Genomic DNA, 20,685 nt, shown 5'->3' with positions numbered 1-20,685 from the left:
TGGGAGCACCAGGACACCCAGTATGGGAGCACCAGGACACCCAGTATGGGAGCACCAGAACACCCAGTATGGGAGCACCAGGACGCCCAGTATGGGAGCACCAGAACGCCCAGTATGGGAGCACCAGAACACCCAGTATGGGAGCACCAGGACACCCAGGGTTAAGACTGCACCATGGAAACGTGAAGCTGAACATGTCGTGTATCTCAAACGTGGTTATTCGCTGTAAGAAGGCATATTCCCAAAGCACATCAGGCAGCTGTGGCCTGTCTCCCACAGAGCACCAAAAACTACTTGTGGGTGTCAGAGGGAGCAGATCTTGTTCAGATGTATGCTTTCCTTTTGGTGGTTATACTGGAACACATATTGAAAGATGGAGAAAATGAATCTCGGTGTTGGTGCAAATGAAGCATCACTCAGGTTTAGGAAAGTTTGCCATACGCCTTTATTTTACGTCAGCTTGTCTAGAGAATGTTTTCTGTTGTTCAACAGAGCAAGGCAAGGAAGTGTTTGTTTCCCTGCTCGTTTCTCGTAAAAGAAGATGTAAAAGTAAAGCTTCACCAGATAAACTTTATTGAGAGCTACACACTTGTGGGGAATGCCTCGAGTGGAAACAGCCTGTGAAGACGAACACACGAAGCACCTGAGTCACCGAGGGACGAGGACACTTCTCAAAGGGGCAAGCTCACACCGAACATCTTTGGCAGTACCGGAATTGCTGCTGATTAAACCAGACTGAAAGTGTTACTGGGAACAGTAACAGGGGGCTGGGTTCTGCAGCCCTCCCCCCTAGGGTCAGGAAGAGACTGTGCCAACTCAGATGTTGGTTTAGAACATCTGGACTGTCTGATGAGATCTGTGAACCTGCACTTCACATAAAGTAGTTTCTGATTCAATAGAAAACAACTTCATTAACAACACACTCTTCACTTAATATCCAGATTTGCAGTAGCTGCAGGGTTTTTTTCTCTCCCCCCTCCCCCAAGCTCTCTTTCTCAGCCATTAAATATCTGGGGAGATTCACTTCATTATTTCTCTCCTATGTGACCTTGACAAGAAAACAAAATCTAATCACCTTGTAAGGAATGACAACACAGGTTTACTCAATAACATTTGCAGTACAGTTGTGAATATGGCACCAGACAATGGAAGGTCAAAGGGCTTGGACTCCATCAAGACTGATCTCACATCCTCTCTAATATCAGATTTGCTGGTTCTGTGGAAACACAGGTAATTGCACAGCTGAAATACTTAGAAACAGTCTCAGCTCCAGGAGAGGTGGGAGGAAAAAACTGATATTTACAGTTAAAGGAAGATTTCGACTTCCTCTTTCCCTAGAGTACACTTCTGTTTTCTGCAAGGTTTCAGCTGTTGTAACTGGAACTTTGTGCACTTGATCGTTTGATCCAAACGTCAGGCATGTCTGGCTGGCTGTTTGGTAGCACAACTGGACTCTCACTCCCTAAGCCAAATCGATTCTTCCACGAGGAGCTGTTCTGCTGCGATGCTGCTGGAGAGATATCAAAGACAGTCTCCCTCAGGTCCAGCCGCAGGGTATCTCTCTTCCCGTTCAAGTAACCCCTCTCTGCTTGACTGTACGAATCAGACAGCTCTAAGACATCAGGACAAGAACTGGCTGATTCAGCAAGCTTTAGGCCTTGCTCCAAATCGCTGATCGACGTCTCACTGGAGATGTTGAGCATGTCGAAAGAGCTGCCGAGAGAACAAAGGCATCTGTGATTTTTGTAGATGTCAGCAGCAGGGAGATGGCTGTTGTCTGAGGTATAATTTGGCTGCTGCTGGGCAGTGTCACTACAGCACTGTGATTTATTGAGCTGCCCTTCTTCTTTCATGGCAGCTGACTGGACGTGGTCCAGCCCAGACCCATCCCAAGCTTTCAGGCCATACTTTCGACATCGACAATCTCGGCAGAGTCTCTCCCTCTGAATTTCTGCTTCTGAGTTGCTGTGCTTGTAAGGAGAGGAAGTTTGCAGGGCAGGACACTGGCACAGGCCAACCTGCTGCTCTCCAAGGGTGTCCTGCAGATTCCGTCTGTCTCTCTCAAGGGAGGGGTGCGTTCCTGTTCGGGGGCATCTGTTGTCTTCAACCTGCGTGTCTTCTGAGAGCACTGAGGGCCGGTTGGACAGCTTGCTTGTGGAAGTGCTGTTGTCAAAACTGTCGCTGAGTTTCCTGGACAAGGGCTGGAGCTCGTATTGCTCGTTTGCAGTGTTGGATTCCTGCACCTTCCGCAACCGGTTTTGCTTCTCGCTCCCCCCACAAGCAAAGCTTCCGTTCAGCCCCGAGTCATCAGAATAGTCTTTCATGGTGTGGGCACAAGGCCAAAGGATCTGCCCACAGTTCTTCTCTGGGCCAAAGAAGCAGCACAGAGACTGGAAGAAGAAACTGGCAAAGCCACAGCTGATGCACTTGATCATCATGATGAATATACCCAGCTTCCTGTACACCAGGACTGTAGCAGGCAGCATAATGACCCCTGCAGAGAAGAGAGCAGAAGCTGCCATGGCAGTGGCACAGCTCATCTGCTTCAGGGAAAAGGCCACGCGGCTCAGGCGGTCCGAATGGGGGCACAGATGGTAGGAGATGCAGTAGTTGACTGTAAAGTCAACAGAGAGACCTACTGCAGCTGAAATGAAGAGAGACTCCACTGCATTGAGCTGCCACTCCAAGAGGACCAAAAGGCCAATGGTTACCAGGACAGTGCCTGCAATGGCAGTAACAGAGAAAACACTGAGGAGAACATTCCAGGTAGTGAGCAGCAGCACCACAAAGGAAATGGCTATGGAGAGCCCCATGACCACCATCGTTTCTGTGCTGAGACTGTGCTGGAGGTTGTATAGCTCTAGTTTACTGGTAAACCACCCATTCTGGAGCCCCATGGGGGCAGTTTTCATTTCCTCTGTTACCCAGAGGTCGATCTCCTCATAGAACTGTTTGGCTTTGCTGTAGTTGAAGCTATAGTGATAAATAGTTTGAAACTGCAGCACTAAGGCAGCAAGATTTCCCTCCCCATCAAACCTGAGGCCCAGGTCATACGTTTCTGCCCCTTCCCTGCCCTGTTCCAGGAGCATCATTTTGATGCAGTGCAGGAAAACTTCGCTTCCATACGGGAAAGAGAACTGGTTACAGCACAGGTTGAAGCTGTGGTCTCGCTGGGAGCACTGGCGACTGTTCATCCACCTGAGAAACTCCTCCATGAAGCACACAGTAGATTTCTGCTCTGCATCAGGGTAATAGAAAGTTTTGTTCTTCACTTTTTGGCAGAATTCAAGGAGCCACTTCTGGGCATCAGGGTTTTGGATTGTGAAGGTGACATCTGTCACCAGGGTGCCATTGCTTTTAGGGTTGAAATGGTCCCCATTATCCACGGGCAGAACACCCCAGACTATGGTGACAGGCATGCGCTGCCCTTCTCCATGCTCCAGCCTCTCAAACATGAACTGGTGGCAGTACTCAGAGTCGTACCTCTCGAAGGGGTGGCTCAGTCTAAACACCTGGAGAGATGACGTCTCCAGAGTTGGAAGCTTGAGTTTGGGGTTGGAACAGGAGATGTAGGCACCTCCTATTGCCAGGGCAGCAAACCAGCAGATCCAGATGTACCGAAACTTGATGACCCCACAAGGCAGAAGCTTCTCAAAGAGCAGCTTGGAGGTTTCAGACAGCGTGTTCTGGAGACCCCTGAGAATGTAATGGAGGGAGAGAGTGACTCTCTTATGGCCACTGTTGTTCCAGTAGTCTTCTGGCTTGTAAATGCAGGTGGTTGCTATGTAGCGCTCATACAACACAGCTGAAGAAGGGAGCCAGGTCACCATGAACACCAGGTTCACCAGCACGGCGGTGCCCATGTAGATGGCGAAGCAGCGGATGGCGGTTATGTTGCTAATGTAGCTGGCATAGAAGGCAGCACCCGTTGTGAAGCAAGATGCCAGCATGAGATATGCAAAATGGTGCATGGTTTGACTCACCCACTGAGAAAGGCCCGCAGAAGGGTTCTGGTTCTTGCTGAGGTTCCAGAGGTCGAAGAAGACAAAGGTGTGGTTGGCACAAATGCTGCTGAGAATGATGATTGCCGTCAGGTTTACAAAAGGGAAATAGGTGAATCTGAAGGCCACCTTGTACAAGAAGTAGGAGATCATTAAGGAGCTGACAACAGCGAGCAGGACCATCAAGGTAATAAAGACTGAGCGTAAATAAAAATAAATGCTTAGAAAAATAGCTACTATTGCCAGGACTGGGTACTTAGTATCCAGTAAAAGATAGTGTTGGAATAGTTTCTGTTTAAGGCCCAGGTCCATTCCAGTGATCGATGTATAGTTATCAAACAGATCCCAAGATTCGAGATTGTCTAAGTAGATCCCCATCATAGATGCACCTTTCCTTGTAGGCAGAAACAGCAGGCTGTATTTGAGAGATGGCACTTGGTACTCCATTGTCTGGGGACTGAGAAAGTCCCTGTCGACCAAGAAGTGAAGAAGCTGGTAGATGGCATTGAAACGGGTGCATTTTTCTGGGACTTGGGCACACTGAGAGTGTTTCTGTCTCACAGGCTCAGGACCTATGCAGGATGGAGTGAGGATACCTTTGTGGTAGTCTGGAGCACAGGCACGAAGGAGAGCCAGGGTATGGGAGATGTCTCCTTGGGTTATCTCCAGACACGAAGACCTATTGTACAGGACAGCAATGTAGTTCCCCAGGGACCAGCTTGGGCAGCATTCGTTGGCTTCAGTACGTTGGCAGAGGTCTCTAAAGTGAACATGGGAGCGTATCTGAAAAACAGATGGGGGGGGGGGTGGGTGTTTGTGTCATGTCAGGCCCCCTCTGCACGCAGAGCCGCAGTGTTCCTTGTTCCTTGTGCAGCCCTCCCCTCCAGGTGCGGCAGTCATGCCTCTGGAGAGGGGCTTTTGACATGGGCCTTTAGGGACAGGCCAAGGGGAATGGCTTTAACTTGCCAGAGGGGAGATTGAGATGAGCTCTTAGGCAGAAGCTCTTCCCTGGGAGGGTGCTGAGGTGCTGGCACAGGGTGCCCAGAGAAGCTGTGGCTGCCCCATCCCTGGCAGTGCTCAAGGCCAGGTTGGACACAGGGGCTTGGAGCAAGCTGCTCCAGTGGAAGGGGTCCCTGCCTGTGGCAGGGGTTGGAGCTGGAGGAGCTTTAAGCTCCTTTCCAACACAAACCATTCTGGGATTCTGTGATTTACAGTTTGTAACCTCTAATGTGGAACTTTGGGTCCTATGGCAAATACAGCTAATCTAGTTAAACTTCCCACTCACAAAACTTGCTGTCACAGCCTCCAAAATTATAGCTCCATTTTAGTAATTAGGTTCTGCTGCCCCAAATTCTCAGCGGCTTCTGGCAGACACCTTTGGCTTCTGGACCAAGTGCTTGTGCAGTGTCTGGTTATTCCTGTTTAATGGCAACTTTGCAGCTGGACTTTAGGGGCAGGTGGAATCATAGACTCATAGAATCACAGCATGGTTTGGGTTGGAAGGTGTATTGCTAAGTAGGTGCAATGCCTTGGAGTCTTCTGGGCTCAAACCTGTTCTGCAGCTCTTGTTATTTTTGTCTGGCTCCCTTTCAGCTAGAGATTAAAGATCACAGCAATTGGAAAAGAGACAGCATGTATCTATGTTCCTCCTGACATTACTAACCTTGTCTTGTTCAATTTGGCACATGGACTGAATAGCTTGTAAGTTCCATAAGCTCCCAGCAGTTGTGGACATAAATACCAGCTGGGAATAGCTCTTTTCTGAAAGAAAGAAAATAAAAATATATATAAAAAGGATTAGATAATGAGGATGAATCAGCCAAGCTGCTTGTGTAGACTGTTCCTAGGGAAAAAATACATCTATATCACTGTCTGTATAACTGCTGTGGAGGATCCCTGATGGGAACCAGGTCACAAAGACTTGTAGTGAGTGGTAGCATCTGCCTGGTGTGACCTGACCTCTGCTCCTCTCCCATCTGTCAGCAGCAGGAGAGCAGCACTGGGGTGTTTTCAGACACACTCTCCATGCTGTCAGCATGCTTCCAGTGATAACTGGTGTCTGGTTCTGCATCCCTGCTCCAAGTGAGGAGCTTGGGTTCAGCCAGCATCCCCCAAGGACCTGCAGGTTTGGGGTTTGGTTTCAGAGGGGGTGTAGAGGCAGGGAAGAGAATAAAAGTATCTGCATGCTGTTCCTCTTTTTTCTACTTACTAGCACCCATTTTGGGACAAATTTGGGGAGTACTGGAGTTTTCTACTTTTCTCTCCAGGTTTTACTGCCATTTATGTTTCTTAAGAAGAAAAGAAAGAACAGAGAGGGAATGTGAACAGAGAGGGAGTGGGCATGTGCCTTTTTTTCAGAGTATTCAGTTTTGATATGGGTATGTGGTGGTATTAGTCCTTTTACTGGTGCTGTTAAGGTATATTTCTGTGTAGGTATATAAGGTGTATTTCTATGTGTGTAGATAAGGTTTATTTCTACCTATGTGTGGAAAGGTGACACAGCTCTCACAGGGTGGGCTGGGACACACTGCTTTCTTAGAGCATATTCAGAACATTTCCTTGAGTCCTAAACCACTCTGACAGCTCTGGGTGCTGTTGAGTTCTGGGGTTGTGATACTCAGTAAGACTTCACTCACCTGGGGGACCACAGAAGAAACCATCTGCTCCATAGATTTGTTCCACCATTCTCCGCGTCCTCACTTCTTGTTCTCCCTGAGCAGCTTTCTGTCCTCTGCTAATGTCAATGTCATCATAGCTAGCAAGAGATCAGATCATTGTTTTAACGAGGGATCATCTGGCTCTGAGTTACACTCACTGACAAGGCTCTGGTGCCACACACAACACTGCTGCAGCATTAAGGGTCCTCACAACCCTCAAAGAGCACTGCTTGGGTGAGAGATTTTTAGTATCAGGGTGGCTGTGCCACTTTAAAGGGATCTTCATGAGACTGAGTGGGAAACCACATCCCCTTGTGCAGACGTGCTCAGTCGCCTCTGCAGTCTCTTAAAGGTAATCAGTGCAGTAAAGGTAGGAAAAGCTCAGAGGCTAATTCCTGCTTTCCAGAATAGGAAGTCCGCTGCAGGCAGAGACTTGAAACTCTGCAGTGCCTTGCTTGCTTTTAAATAAAGGCATGTATGTTGTAACTCACATAGGTATCTTGCAACATTGTATCTTTACAGCCAGCATCTTTCTCAATTTCCCCAAACCACCTAACATACCTTTTCTTTTTGGCATATGGAGAAAGGGACAAGGTCTTCTTGTAGCCTGTGTGGCTCTCAATGTTCCTCCACACAATGAGCTTTCTGCCAATGTCGGTATCCCGTGGCTTGAAACCCTGCAGCCAAGCAAAGGGGTTTTGTCATCGGCGTTTAGTTTAGCTCAGCTTTCCTTAATCCTCCTCCTCGAACAGAAACTGGATGAGGTTATTACTGCATCTTGGAGAGAGGCATAAATTGAATTTCCTCTGGAAATACTGCATTCCCAGAGCTGACAGGACAAAAAAATCCCCTTTCCTGTCTAGGGAAGGATGGTTACAGTTCTCTCTCCCTGAGAACATTAAGGCTCTTCTCCTCTTCAAGTAAAATAGTCATTCACAGAAATGGGAGTCATTTTCCCCTTCCTGGGCAAACTCTAGTCTATTCTTACTTTTCCCAGATTCTTCATTAATGAGAGACAGGGATGACTTTAGAAAATGTGGGATCCTGCACAGAAACTAAGGTCCTGTGCAGCAGTGCTCAAATGGGGTAGTCCCTCCATTTCAAGAGCTTCACATAAAGGCTGTAGGAGCCAAAGCCAGATCCTCCATCCTATCTCCATCAGCCCAGCTAGTCCTTTTGAGCAGCCCCAGCCTTCCAGCAGTGGAAGGGGAGCGAGAGGAGCATCCTGGTTTGTGTGGGAAGGAAATTAAAGGCTCATTTTACATGGCAGAAAGAATATATCAGTTTGGTCATGGATTTTCCTTACGTTCATGTCGATGTATGATCTGTGGGCACTTACCAGTAAGGGTTCTGAAAAGTCAGGCAGATTCCCAACCAGCAGAGCAGTGACGGTGCAGACCACAGCCACCACTGAGCACAGCACCAGCACAGCCACCGGCCACTCTGCCACCACTTGGGAGTAACTGGAACCAGCGGGAGAAGGGAAAAGACAGCTGTTAATGTGGCCTGCTGTTAGCACAAACCTGTTGGTGGGCAACCAGTGAGTAAAAGGAAGTCAAAGAATTCGGGCTTTCTGGGTTTGACCATTGCAAAGCTCGGAGGCTCTTGTGCAGTGATTCATGAACATGTTACACCTCCAACTGCATGTGTGCAGGCAATCGTAATTAACTTGGGGAATTACATTTTGCCTCCCTATGTTTCCCTGCCTTTTCAATCAGAAATAATAAAACCCAGACTCTTGCATCCTAGGGCAAAATGAAGCTTTGCATATTTAACTTTGACAGATTGCATTTAAAAAGAGCTTCTTCCTTTTTTCCCCCTAGCTCTGCAGTGTAAGCTTGTAGCTGACACATTGGCCAGCACATTCACAGTCTGTGGACCCTGGGGAATCTTTGTGCTAATCTGAAGTTTTCCTTAAAGAAAACTAACTCAAGTCCATTGTCACTGGGCTAAATTCCCTCACTTCATAGGGAATTGTGTGGACATCTGCATGGCAATAAAGGATGGAAGCAGCTGAGGTGATGTGTAACTGATGGGAGGATTGCCAACAGCAGTCACAGCTCAGGCAGGCACCTTCTGCACCCTGGTGAGTGAATCCTGACTCCTGATCTCAGCCTCAAAACCAGTCCCTGAACCTACAAGAGCTTCTGCACACACAGCAGAGCAGGTACCCTTCAGGGTGTGGAGAGCACACACAAACCCATGGCCTGGCTCTGCCTGGAGCATCTCTCAGTGTGGCACACACAATTTTAATGCCATTTCCATACAAACAAACCCTTTCCAGAGAAGCACCTTACTCGTCTGAAAGTATTTTTACCAGTTACTTCTTAAGAGCTAGTCTAAAAGTTTCCATCCAAGTCCTGTTTTCTCCTGGGACAAACTGTCTCTCCTATAGGATGATCTATCAGAGTTCCTATCCTAAATGTTTTACCAGTGCAGGTTTTACTGCAGGGAAATTTTTGTCTTCCTCAGAAATACCTGTTGAGATACAAGATACCAGAATGGTTCCTGCTCTGCTTTGGCAGGTTGTAGGTAGTTCATCTGTATTCTGATCTACTTCTGAAATAGAACAAAGTCTTTGTTCAAAATAGTTGACAAATATTTGAGCTTCATGGGGCACTGAAATATTTATGAGCGTCTGCCTCAGGGTGTGATGTTCCTGCTTGCCTGTTCTTTGGCTCCTGACTTCAGTGACTCAAATCATGCACTCTTCCTCATCACTAGAAATCATCACAACCCTTCGAAGAGCTTTCCACATCACTTTTGGTCAGGTATTCTTTTCAATGTAAGATTGCCTTATTGAGTTTGTTTTCAGAGATAAAGTCTTTGCTATGAAAATGAACAAAAATTGCCCTTTCATATGTTTGAATAGCTAATTTCTGGAGGCTAGTTTGGGTGATTCCATGTCCAATTGCCAGGAAGAAAAAGGAAGAGGAAAAAGAAGAATGAGCTACAGTATCTGCTGAGAGAAGATACCCAAACCCTTCAGAAAACGTGGCCTATAAAAATCAGTTGAAAGCAAACAGATTAATTTGGGCAAATGGATTAAAAATCCTCTTGTCTTTTGAAATAGGTGAACTTATTTTGTGGATGGGGATTTTATGTCCTGATTGCTCATCTGGTGGGTCAGGCTGGATTAATTCTATATATATATATACACACACGTGCACATACACACACATGCATATGGGATTATTATATGTATATAGAGCGATTGTGTGGAGTAGTCAGGCACTGCCCAAGAACAGCTATCACAACACTGTTGCTATTCATTAAGGCAGGTTAAACTGATCCCACATGCAAACTGGGATTTCCCAGGTGGATGGGAAGGCCTGAGAGGGAAGCACTGACCTTGCCTCTGAAGCGGGGCCTGCTGGGATGTCACCAACAATAACACTCTGCATCTCCTAATAGCAGGGTAAGGGAGCAATGGTAATAGGGGAGAAGGACAGGAAGCTTCTGAGAGCAAACGTACCTTTTTGGCATCCTGAAAGCTTTGTCGTGTCTGCAGACAGAAGGAAAAGAGATGCGTTCATTTATTGCTTTTCTGCAAGGAAGCCCTGCCAGGGGCTGCACAGCACCAAGCTGAGCCATTGCTAACACAGGACTGGCACTACATGGAGCAGTTGAACGAGTAACAGGGTCTTTTCCTCTTCCATTGGCATTTGAACTAAACGGGATGGGAAGACACGGAGTCACTCCTCAGTTTTGCCCCTCTAAGAAAACCCCATAGGAAGTAACAGACACGAGCAATGCAATCCCATGGGAATCACACTGCAGCTCTTATCCATGAAAACCTCTCTAGTTTAAGTGCTTTCCTTCTGAATTTTTCAATCCTTTCTTGACAAAAGCAAACCTCTTCATTGAATTTCATGAGCTGGCCTAGCAATGCCTATAGATAGCTTTTATTTCCTGTTTCATTCAGCAAGGGCTTTCCATGAAAGAGGGTCCCATTGTTTCCGTGTCCCTTCCAAAGACAGCATGTGTCCAACCTGGAGGAGCAGAAGGCCAAAGCATTTCACCAGGGCTTCCTTCACAGAGGAGCATCTGTCATTCCTACCTGTAGGGCTCTGAGGAACAGAATAAGACTTCCCCAGGGATGCAAGGTTATGTTTGTTAATGAGTCCCTTGCTGCACAAGCTTTACACTGAACAGCAAGGCAGCACCTCGGTGGTCCTTCACCACATCTGAAGGACCTCTCTCTGGTTACACTAAAATGCCCCCTTGAAATCTGCCCCAGCCTGGCATGGCCTTGGCTTGCAATGCAGCTTCCAGTGAATTGCTCCCAGCCCTGGCTTCCTCCTCTCCACAGCCATGCCAAGCTCAGCTCAGCGAGTGCTCCTCCTCCTCCCTTCACCCTTCCTCTGTGTTCTTGGCTTAAGCTGGGAGAAGCTCGTGTTGCATGCCAGTATCTGCATGGGGCAGATGCTCTGCTGCATCCCAGCAGCCAGCTTGTGAATTGTGGCAGCTCATCCTTCCTGGCAGGTTGTTGTGGATGGAAGAAAGGAAAAAGCAATGGAGGAGAGTTCCCCATGGAAGAGTCACTCAGGGGCACATGTAATACATTATGTGTCCCCCATTGCACTAATGCTTTGTAGATCTGGGAGAGAGGAGCAAAGACAAATCCTCACCAGATCATGACAGAGAGGTCTCTTTCTGGCAGCACAGTGCCCATCCTGTGCTAATTCCCTCACAATAGCTCCTCAAGCAGATTTGCTTGGATTAAATGCCCCATTTTAGTGCTATCATGTTATCGCATTTCTGTCTGCCAGTGCTGCACGTTCTGCCAGGGATTCACAATCCAGCTGCCTGTCCTACAGCAATAACCTGTTACAGAGAATGCAGCTGACAGTCCTGTTGATGGTGTAGGAGCTAAAAAGGATCCAAGCTCCACTCTTCTGATTGCAACTGCTCTATGCTTCAAACACAAACAAATTAAATCCTCTCTTAATGGCTAGAAAATCATAGAATCATGGAATGGTTTGGGTTGGAAGGATCCTTAAAGCTCCTCCAGTTCCAGCCCCTGCCACAGGCAGGGACCCCTTCCACTAGAGCATCTTGCTCCAAGCCCCTGTGTCCAACCTGGCCTTGAACACTGCCAGGGATGGGGCCGCCACAGCTTCTCTGGGCACCCTGTGCCAGCGCCTCAGCACCCTCCCAGGGAAGAGCTTCTGCCTAAGAGCTCAGCTCAGTCTCCCCTCGGGCAGGTTCAAGCCATTCCCCTTGGCCTGTCCCTCCAGGCCCTTATCCCAAGCCCCTCTCCAGGTTTCCTGGAGCCCCTTTAGACACTGGAGCTGCTCTCAGGTCTTCCCTTAAGGAGCCTTCTCTAGGCTGGCCCAGCCCAGCTCTCTCAGCCTGGCTCCAGCCCTCACAGCATCTCCATGGCCTCCTCTGGACTCACTCAAGCAGGTCCACATCCCTCAAAATGAGACCAAAAGGGGCTTTTGTGCCAAACCCTGCCCTGCTGTACATAGGCAAGGAAGGATTCTGGTGCCATCTTATATCAGACTTCAGTGGCTTCTGCTGTGGTAGCAAAGAGATTATGGTCTTTAGTGCCAACAGTGGACTCCAGAAGGCACGCACAGAGAGGAGGGTGGTGCTGGCTGGATGCAGCAGAGCTGCTCACTCAGGCCGCTGGGAAAACCCATCCTGTGTGTTCTGGCCAAGAAACATCCAGCAGCCAAGCAAGTCTTTGTGGTGCTCCATGCATGGATGGAGTTTGCCTGGTACTCTCATGGACAATACAGAGTTTACAACCTTGTGCTGCCCAGCCTGGAAACCCAAACCATCTTCCCTGCTACTGTATTCCCTGCTGCTTTGCTGAAGCCAGTGCTCACCTTCTGCTGCCTCTCCCTTCCAGCACAAGCAGCGGCTTCAGTGGGGACAGGGAGAGAAATTAACTGCTCTTATCGGTGAGAAACTCTGTCAAGATACAGGATTAGCAGCTGGATGTCTCACAGTGCAAAAGGAGAAAATAGATCCAAGAAGATGGGTGTCCTGGTTTCAATGATTCCAGAGGCATGATCTAGGAGCAACAGAGGGACCTTGGCTTTGGGCATCATTCTAGAGGCATGATCTAGGAGCAACAGAGGGACCTTGGCTTTATCCAGTGAGTCCCCTTGAGAAGCCAGTCCGGCTTCTCCCTGGTGTGAGGGCAGCAGCTCCCCCAAGCTGAAGAGCAACCCCATGTTTCATACATCCCCACCCAGCTCCTCCCCATCCTCCCACTTCTCACCACAAAGCTCAGGAGATGCTTTTTGAAGGCCCCTGAGCCGCCCTCCCCGTGCCTCTTACCTGACTGTTACAACGTGATGCTGCACCGGCCGTCGCTCCCCCGGGGACCACTGTTTCCAGGGGGTTTCTGAGGCCTCGTGGTGGGAAGCTGGCCCAGGATCACCGCTGGAAAGGTGGGAACACAGCATGGGCCTCTCGCCATGCCCAGGCAGTGGGGGCAGGCCATAGCTGCCTCCAGGCTCCTGCTGGCTGCAGGGGTAATAGAGGTGATGCTGCTGTGAGTCCAGAGAGCTTGATGGCACTTGGCCATTGGACTGGGTGGAGACTGGTCCCAGCGTGTGGCTGGAGGAGGGCAGATGATCTGCTCCCAGCCTGGGGGATGCAGGAACAGGGCAGTGATGAACCGGGCAGATTCTTTCCCAGGAAGTGCCACTGTAGCTGGGCTCAGTGTTCCCGATCTCTGGCATGGCGAGGCAGGTCTGGCAAGGTCCTGCATTTGGCTTTTCTCTGTGAGGGAAAATAGGGCATGGTGAAACAGCAGAGCAGGAGGGAGGCTGTGCAGGGAACAGTGTCCTACACATAGAAGACTACCACAGGGTGGGAAAGCTCGCTCACTACTTGCTGTAGCAAGAGCCAGCCTCAGGGCTGAGCTGGGTTTATAAAGCCATCCATGACTCACTCAGGGATTCCAACACACATCTTTGTGCATGTTGCTCCAGAAGTTTGGAAAATTGGGTAATAGCCCCTCAAATAATTCTCCAAGATGCTTCACTGTGGAGGGGCACTGGCTGATGGTAATGGCAGGGTCCTAAGGCATGACCAGAGTGACTATAGAGACCCCGGGAAATGGAAACCAGAGGGGGCTGCATGTGACCACATCCCCTTGGCTCTGGGGAGCCACAGGGCAGAGCTAGTTTGGGGGAGCTGACCTGGAGAGGCCCTCAATCCATGCTCAAGCCTGAAGTGTAATTCCTCCCACTCTTCCCAATGGCTGGCATGCCTGTGCATCTTACCTGCGGTTTGTGGTTCTGTACTAGTAGTCCTGGCTCAGGGAGGTTTCACCAGCGAGCTGGGCTTGTGGTGTTGTGCTTGGCAAGGTCTAGACCTTTTCTCACTCCCTTTCTGATGCCTCTGAGTTCCTATTTTCCCTCTACCTTATTCCTGTTGATTTTTCCCTAATTTTTGTATGCTTCAGGCAGGTGTTGGTTCCTACAATGCATAATTCCCAGTGTCACTGCTGCACCGGCAATTTGTGCTGTTGATATTCCCAGACCTGCACAGTATTTGTGTTCTTTTTTGTTTCAAAGTGAACCCGGAATTCCTTTTCATTTCAACAACTGGATCCTCACAGGAGATGGGAGCAGAGGCTTCCAGGCTGGGTTAGTGTGGTGGCTGTCCTGCTGGGTCTGCCTCATCTGATGAGGAATGTGTAATGCTGCACGGACCACAAAACAAGCTTTGAGGATGGTCAGGGAGATGCAGGAAGCACAAAGTGACAAATTCCTCCTGCAAAGGCCCCTCAGCTACCAAACCTGGTGGGGAAAGCAGATCCAGACTCCTGGATATCACACATTGCCTCCAGTCTTTATGCACTTATGCTAATGCATTTGATTCTAATGCTTCCCATGAAGCCCACTCTTCTTGTTTACCATCTTTGCTGCATAATACCATCAAGTTCTGCTCTTTCCTCCCATGCAGTCTCTTAATCCCCTGCAGTGACTTCATATTTTAGGATAACTTTGGTACTTCAAATCCTTCACTTGTGACTCTTCATTATCTCCTTTCCAGACCAAACAGTTACAGCTCTGTCAATCACCCTCTGGATAGGAGCTGCCTTACGCTCATCTCTCCCCAGCTCCATGACGATGTGACCTCAGTTATCCAGAATCTCCAGGGAAACCTGGAGCTCACAGATAATGATGGCTTTGGGTAATCACTGTTGGCAGTGCTGCAGGATGGAAGGCTTCACTTGCTATGTTCCCAATTAGCCACAGTGCTTCTGAGCTTAATGTCTGATGTGCTGAGCTCTGCACCAGTGATGTGGGCTGGTTCTTTGCCTGCAGCTGTGTTGCTGTTACAGTTCTGGGCCCACAGGACCCTCAGCTATGCTGGAAAATTGTTTGGGGGAGTTCCTGCTGTCTGTTCACTGTCAGGCAGGACAGCGGGTGGGCACAGCACCACACTGGACTCTGCTTGATGCACTGACAGTAACAGCAGGGAAGAGAAACAGGTTCTTTTAACATTCCCAATTAAACCTAGGTTCATTCCCAGTTTGGGCCACGTCAGATGTTTTACATCTTGGGGGTTAAGTGGGCAGAAATGCTGTCTCAGCCACAGAAAAGCTCATGGAGGCAGCCAGACACCCCCCAGTTCATTCCTCAGGCTCAGCTGGATGCAACCAAAGAGATGCTGGGCAAAAAGAGAACAGGGAGGTGCTGGGCAAGTTAGGAGTTAAATGCTCCTGCTACCCACAGCAATGAGTTGTGTTTCTCAGGCTTTTCTTCTTATTTTCCTGATTTGCTTCCCCATCTTTTCCCTTGAGATGTCTGGACAGCACCTGAATCCAGTTTATGGCTCTGCCTGAGCCACTGGAGCGCAGCCGTGACATGAGTACCAGGGCACGGGCAGCCTATCTCAGGTGGGGCACCAGCAAAAGGCCGGAAGCTTCTTCCCACCAGAAAAGGGGCCAAGATTCCCAAGGAGACACCTTTCTGCCATCCCATCTCCGCTGGGATGCAGAGTAGTGGGAGGCACCAAGGGCTGAATGCAGAGAGTGCACCCCCAGCCATGGGCTGTGTCCCTCCTTGCACAGACCAGCATCCCACTGGGAAGCTTGGACACTGCTCCCCTCAGCAGGACATGGCTTTACCTACCTCAGCATCCCACTCCAGCAAGAGGGCTGTGGGCAAGGTGCCGAGCTCCTGCCTGTCCCAGCTCCCTCCCCTGGGATGGTTTGACTCAGCCAGCCCATGGAAGGATCTTAGCAGGGCAGGGAATAATGGAGGGAGCTTGGCAGGACAGGGAATGATGGAAGGAGCTTGGCAGGGCAGGGAATGATGGAGGGAGCTTGGCAGGGCAGGGAATGATGGAAGGAGCTTGGCAGGGCAGGGAATGATGGAGGGAGCTTGGCAGGGCAGGGAATGGTGGAGGGAGCTTGGCAGGGCAGGGAATGATGGAAGGAGCTTGGCAGGGCAGGGAATGATGGAGGGAGCTTGGCAGGGCAGGGAATGATGGAGGGAGCTTGGCAGGGCAGGGAATGATGGAGGGAGCTTGGCAGGGCAGGGAATGACGACATTTGGTCATTTTTAATTCAGCCATTCCATTTCTTTGGCACATCTCAGGTCTTGCTTCCCTCTGAGCCACATAGCAGGAGAACGTGTGTGTGTCTCTGAGAGAAACACCCCAGAATACACAGTGTTTTGAAAGGATGGTTCCTTTCTTGCTCTGCCTAATTCCACCATCATCCCCAAAACCATTTCTGTAAGCACTTCTCTTTCTGTAATAGAAAGGTTCTCTCACCCTTTGCATACTAAGGAGAGGCTCACGAAAGCAGCACTTTGCATATGAAAGATGGGAAACACCTCCCGAGTGAATGGAGTCTGATGCCTGAGTCAAACCACAACTACAGCCCCTCCTGTTGACATAGAATCTCAGGAGGGAGAAAAACAAGGGGGAGAAAGGGCAAGAGTTTGTATTTGACTACAGCCCATCCCCAGGAAGGTTTGCTCGATTTAATGCTGAAACATCTAATTCATAACAGAAGAAGGTAGTTTTATTTTCTTTCGCTTTTATAGTCTTACTCCAGCAAGGCTTTGCTTGTGTATCAGCTCTACAGGCTTCCCAAAAGAAGAAACATAAATTCTCTCTGAATTAAAACCGTGTGGATGGGGCTTGGAGCAAGCTGCTCTAATGGACGGTGTCCCTGCCCATGGCAGGGGATGGAACTGGATGAGCTTTAAGGTCCTTTCCAACCCAAACCAATCTGGGATTCTCTGATTCTATAGCGCAGCTTCCACTTAGATTAAGGACTTGTTCTTTGAAAGCTCTAAATGACTTTAAGAGTGGGGGGGTTTAATGGGATTTAAATAGAGGTTTTCTCTTGGAACACACCACAGCAAAGCAGCAGTGGAGCTCTAGAGGAAAAGAGCTGCTTTACTTCTGTTCTTTAGGGGGATGAGTGGCCCTGTCCAGAGATGAGGGATGGGTTTGTGGTATCTCCCTCCCTGTCCAGCTGATGGGGAGAGACAGGCACCTTGCAAGCACTTCATCTCCTCCCCGGGCTATGGCAAACTGTGGCGCACTGAAACATTTCTGTGTGGTTCCAGTCCGTTTGGCTTTTTTGGTTGTGTATCCTTAAGCAGACCTAAAATCCTTTTGTTAATGAGGCTCTTGAGTACGTTAAATCAGCATGAAAAATTAATGAGACTGCAAAACTGCTTCCCACGTAGTCTGCCAAGAGGAGTTTAGTTTTACAACCCTTCCCATTGACTCCTCTGAGCAGCTTTACCCTTCCCCAACAGCTGTTGCTGCTGCAGGCACAGGTATGTGTGATGGGATCACAGAATCCCAGAGTGGTTTGTGTTGGAAGGGACCTTAAAGCTCCTCCAGCTCCAACCCCTGCCACGGGCAGGGACCCCTTCCACTAGAGCAGCTTGCTCCAAGCCCCTGTGTCCAACCTGGCCTTGAGCACTGCCAGGGATGGGGCAGCCACAGCTTCTCTGGGCACCCTGTGCCAGCGCCTCAGCACCCTCCCAGGGAAGAGCTTCTGCCTAAGAGCTCATCTCAGTCTCCCCTCGGGCAGGTTCAAGCCATTCCCCTTGGCCTGTCCCTCCAGGCCCTTGTCCCAAGCCCCTCTCCAGGTTTCCTGCAGCCCCTTCAGGCGCTGGAGCTGCTCTCAGGTCTCCCCTTCAGGAGCCTTCTCTTGTCCAGGCTGCCCCAGCCCAGCTCTCTCAGCCTGGCTCCAGAGCAGAGCTGATCCAGCCCTCGCAGCGGCTCCGTGGCCTCCTCTGGACTTGCTCCAACAGCTCCACATCCCCCTTGTGCTGCTGCTCCAGAGCCGGATCAGGACTGCAGGGGGATCTCCCCAGCACGCAGCAGAGGGGCAGGATCCCCTCCCTGAGCTGCTGCTCATGCTCTGGGGGTGGAGCCCAGCACACGGGGGGGTTCTGGTCTCAAGCGCACACTGAAGCCGGGTCATGGGAAGCTGCTCCTCACCCAACGCCCAGCTCCAAGGGAGCCAAGATCCCTGCCCAGCCTTCAGCATCAGGACAGCTCTGGGTGTATTTGCTGTCTGCACAGGCAGTGTAAGATGCACTGGGAGAGCCATGGTTGGTAAGCCTTGTTTTGAAGATAAAGAAATGTAATGAAAAGGGAAAGGAAACACCACCTCCCATCCCAGGCCTGCAGGGAGGGTGTTTGCAAACCTCTATATTATTCTGATGGTGGATTGAGCTTTGGTGAGGAAGAGCCCTGGCTGGGGGCAGGCAATGGGACTGCAGAGCCCTTTGGCAGCCATATGAAGAGCCTTGAGTAAAGGAGCATTTGGGTATAGGCAAGCCCAGGAGCAGCAGCTTTACTGGGCTTTATTGCCAGAAATCAGAGTTCTTGAGCATGGGTGAAATTCAAAATACCCCTGTTTCAGGTGGCTTAACTCATCTCTAACTCTTACAGGCTGGAGCATCCATGTCAAAACACCTGTTTGACTGAGGAGGGATTACCCCAGCGAGCAAACCTAATGTTGCCTCGACATAGCCCCGACCCTGTGGAATGCCCAGGATCCAAACCAGCACTGGACCGTGCCACAGTCTCTCAGCCGGCACCGAGACCCAGCAGCCTCTGGCTGAGCTCTTCAGAGCTGTGTGAAGGGAAGGGATTGCCCTGTTGGCTCCCCAGGCAGGTGGGGATGTCTCAGCACCAGTGTCCTGTACCAGGCAGCACTGAAACTCTGCCTTTCAGAAGGAATTTGTGTGCTGTTGGCCTCGGGGAGGCTCTGGTCAAACAGAATCCGAGGAGCTCAGAAGATCTGTTGCCTCCGGTCTAACGAATGCAATGTGCTTGCAAATTTGGGGATGGCTCCTTGCCCATGATTATCGGCTTGTTGACGTTTCCAGACAATGACAATGATTGTGGCCACCAGCCTGGCTTGAGACACCAGGTAAGGGAACATATGGCATCGGGGGGAGGCAATAGGGGCTGCAGGGCTTTACAGAGATGTTTGGAGTGAAAACCGCGCTTGCTCTTAGCCTAGCGCAGGGGGGACCCGGGGCTTCACCACCAGCTGCAGCCCACCCCTTGCGGCACCGGGGGCCTCACCGCTGAAAGCCGGCCAGGGGGCACCGAGCCCAGCCCCGGCAGCGCACCTCTGCCAGGGGAGGCGGCTCGGCAGCGGCTCGGGGCTGTGCCGCGCCCTCGGTGGGAGGACGAGGCACGCCTCGGCGGGGCCGTGCCCGGCTCCGCACCCCTCGCGGAGCTCCCACCCGCCGGGGCACCCGCTCCGCCGCACCCGGCACAGCCCGGACCCCCGCCCGCCCGCCGCACCGAGCGCAGCCCGGACCCCGCCCGCCCTCCACTCCGGGTACGTCGGCGCTGCCTGCGAGGGAGGGAACCCCCGGCCCCGTTGCCCCCGGCCCCGGTGCCCCGTCCGCGCCGCTCTCGTACCTGGGCGAGTCGGGGCGGCGGCCGCGGCGCGTCCCCCCGGGCCGCGGCTCCCGGCGCGGCGAGCCCGGCGCGGCCTCCATGGCCGCGGGGCGCTGTCCGCACCCGCGGTGCTGAACGCTCCCGAGCCGGCGGCGGCGGTGGCGGCGCTTGCGCGGCCGCGGAGGCGGGCCCGGCGCGGGTGGCCAATGGCCGCGGGGCGGGTGCGGGGGCGCTGCCGGCAGCCCCGGGGAGAGCGGCGAGGGGGGAGCGCCAGGACCGAGGCCGAGACCTCGTCCTCTGGCCCGGCCCGGCCCGGGGGGCTGGAGCTGCGCAGGGCACCGCGGGGCATGGAATCATTGAGTCACGGAATCAGCCAGGTTGGAAAAGAGCTTCAAGCTCATCCAGTCCAACCGTTCCCAGCACTGCCAAGGCCACCACTGACCCCTGAGCAGAGCCCAGCTCCTCCTGGCTCCATCCTCCTGTCGGGCAGTTGTAGGCAGCGATCAGGTCCTCCCTGAGCCTTCTCTTCTCCACACTGAACCCCCCAGGTCCCTCAGCCCTTCCCCATCACGCTTGGGCTCCAGGCCCTGCACCAGCTCCATTGGTCTTCTCTGGCCCCGCTCCAGCACCTCAATGTCTCTCTTGTAGCGAGGATCCCAGAACTGAGCTGATACAGGAAGAGTCCCTCTCCAGCATCCTTGTAGGGCCCCTTCAGATATTGGAAGGCTGCTCAGAGCTCTCCACGCAGCTTCTCTTCATGCTACATAAAAGCTGGAGCAAAAAGGAAGAGTATTAGACCAGCAAGTATCCTGTAACTCCCAGTAATCCTCTAGCTGCTTAGAATAAGCCCTTCCTGCCTTAAAGACTTAAATGCCATAGACAGTTGAAAGAACAGAAAGCTTTTCCTAATGCCAGGGTGGGTGACTCTCCAAGTGCGGGCTGGAGGCCGTGGGGACCAGCCTCTGTCTGAGCCCTGCACAGTAACACTGCTTGCCTGGGAGGGTTAGGTACCGTGTGAGGAGTCTGGATGATGTGGCCCAACGGGAAAGACAGAAACCTACTGAAGAGCTTGGCTGGCATTAACGTGCTGACAGGACCTGGGTGCTATTTCCTTTCCTTTCGATGCTAAATGATACTACTTGTGACAGTGATGATAA

At 51.1% G+C, this 20,685-nt stretch overlaps 1 protein-coding gene and 1 long non-coding RNA gene across 2 annotated transcripts in view; one reads left to right on the top strand and one right to left on the bottom strand.

The window, feature by feature from the left end:
• Positions 1-977: 977 nt before the first annotated feature.
• On the bottom strand, positions 978-19,704 carry DISP2 (dispatched RND transporter family member 2). Its single transcript, XM_062623315.1, has 8 exons — positions 19,550-19,704; positions 12,953-13,399; positions 10,134-10,163; positions 7,998-8,121; positions 7,220-7,335; positions 6,638-6,756; positions 5,665-5,762; positions 978-4,784 (listed from the first exon to the last, which is right to left on the bottom strand). The coding sequence occupies exons 1-8, from the start codon at positions 19,627-19,629 to the stop codon at positions 1,365-1,367; spliced, it is 4,434 nt and encodes a 1,477-aa protein (XP_062479299.1). The 5' UTR covers positions 19,630-19,704; the 3' UTR covers positions 978-1,364.
• LOC134166052 (uncharacterized) overlaps positions 4,044-20,685 on the top strand; it is a 28,194-nt gene continuing 11,552 nt past the window's right edge. Inside the window, exons 1-2 of the long non-coding RNA XR_009965739.1 lie at positions 4,044-4,188; positions 18,563-19,046. This is a non-coding gene — a long non-coding RNA (uncharacterized LOC134166052). The remainder of the gene's footprint in view (positions 4,189-18,562; positions 19,047-20,685) is intronic.

The sequence above is a fragment of the Pezoporus occidentalis genome, unplaced genomic scaffold (genome assembly GCF_034315485.1).
Source record: "Pezoporus occidentalis ecotype Australia unplaced genomic scaffold, CSIRO_AGI_Poc_V1 ctg250, whole genome shotgun sequence".
Lineage (NCBI taxonomy): Eukaryota > Metazoa > Chordata > Aves > Psittaciformes > Psittacidae > Pezoporus > Pezoporus occidentalis.
Note: the sequence above shows the minus strand (reverse complement) of the source record. Positions and strands in the feature narration are given on the sequence as shown.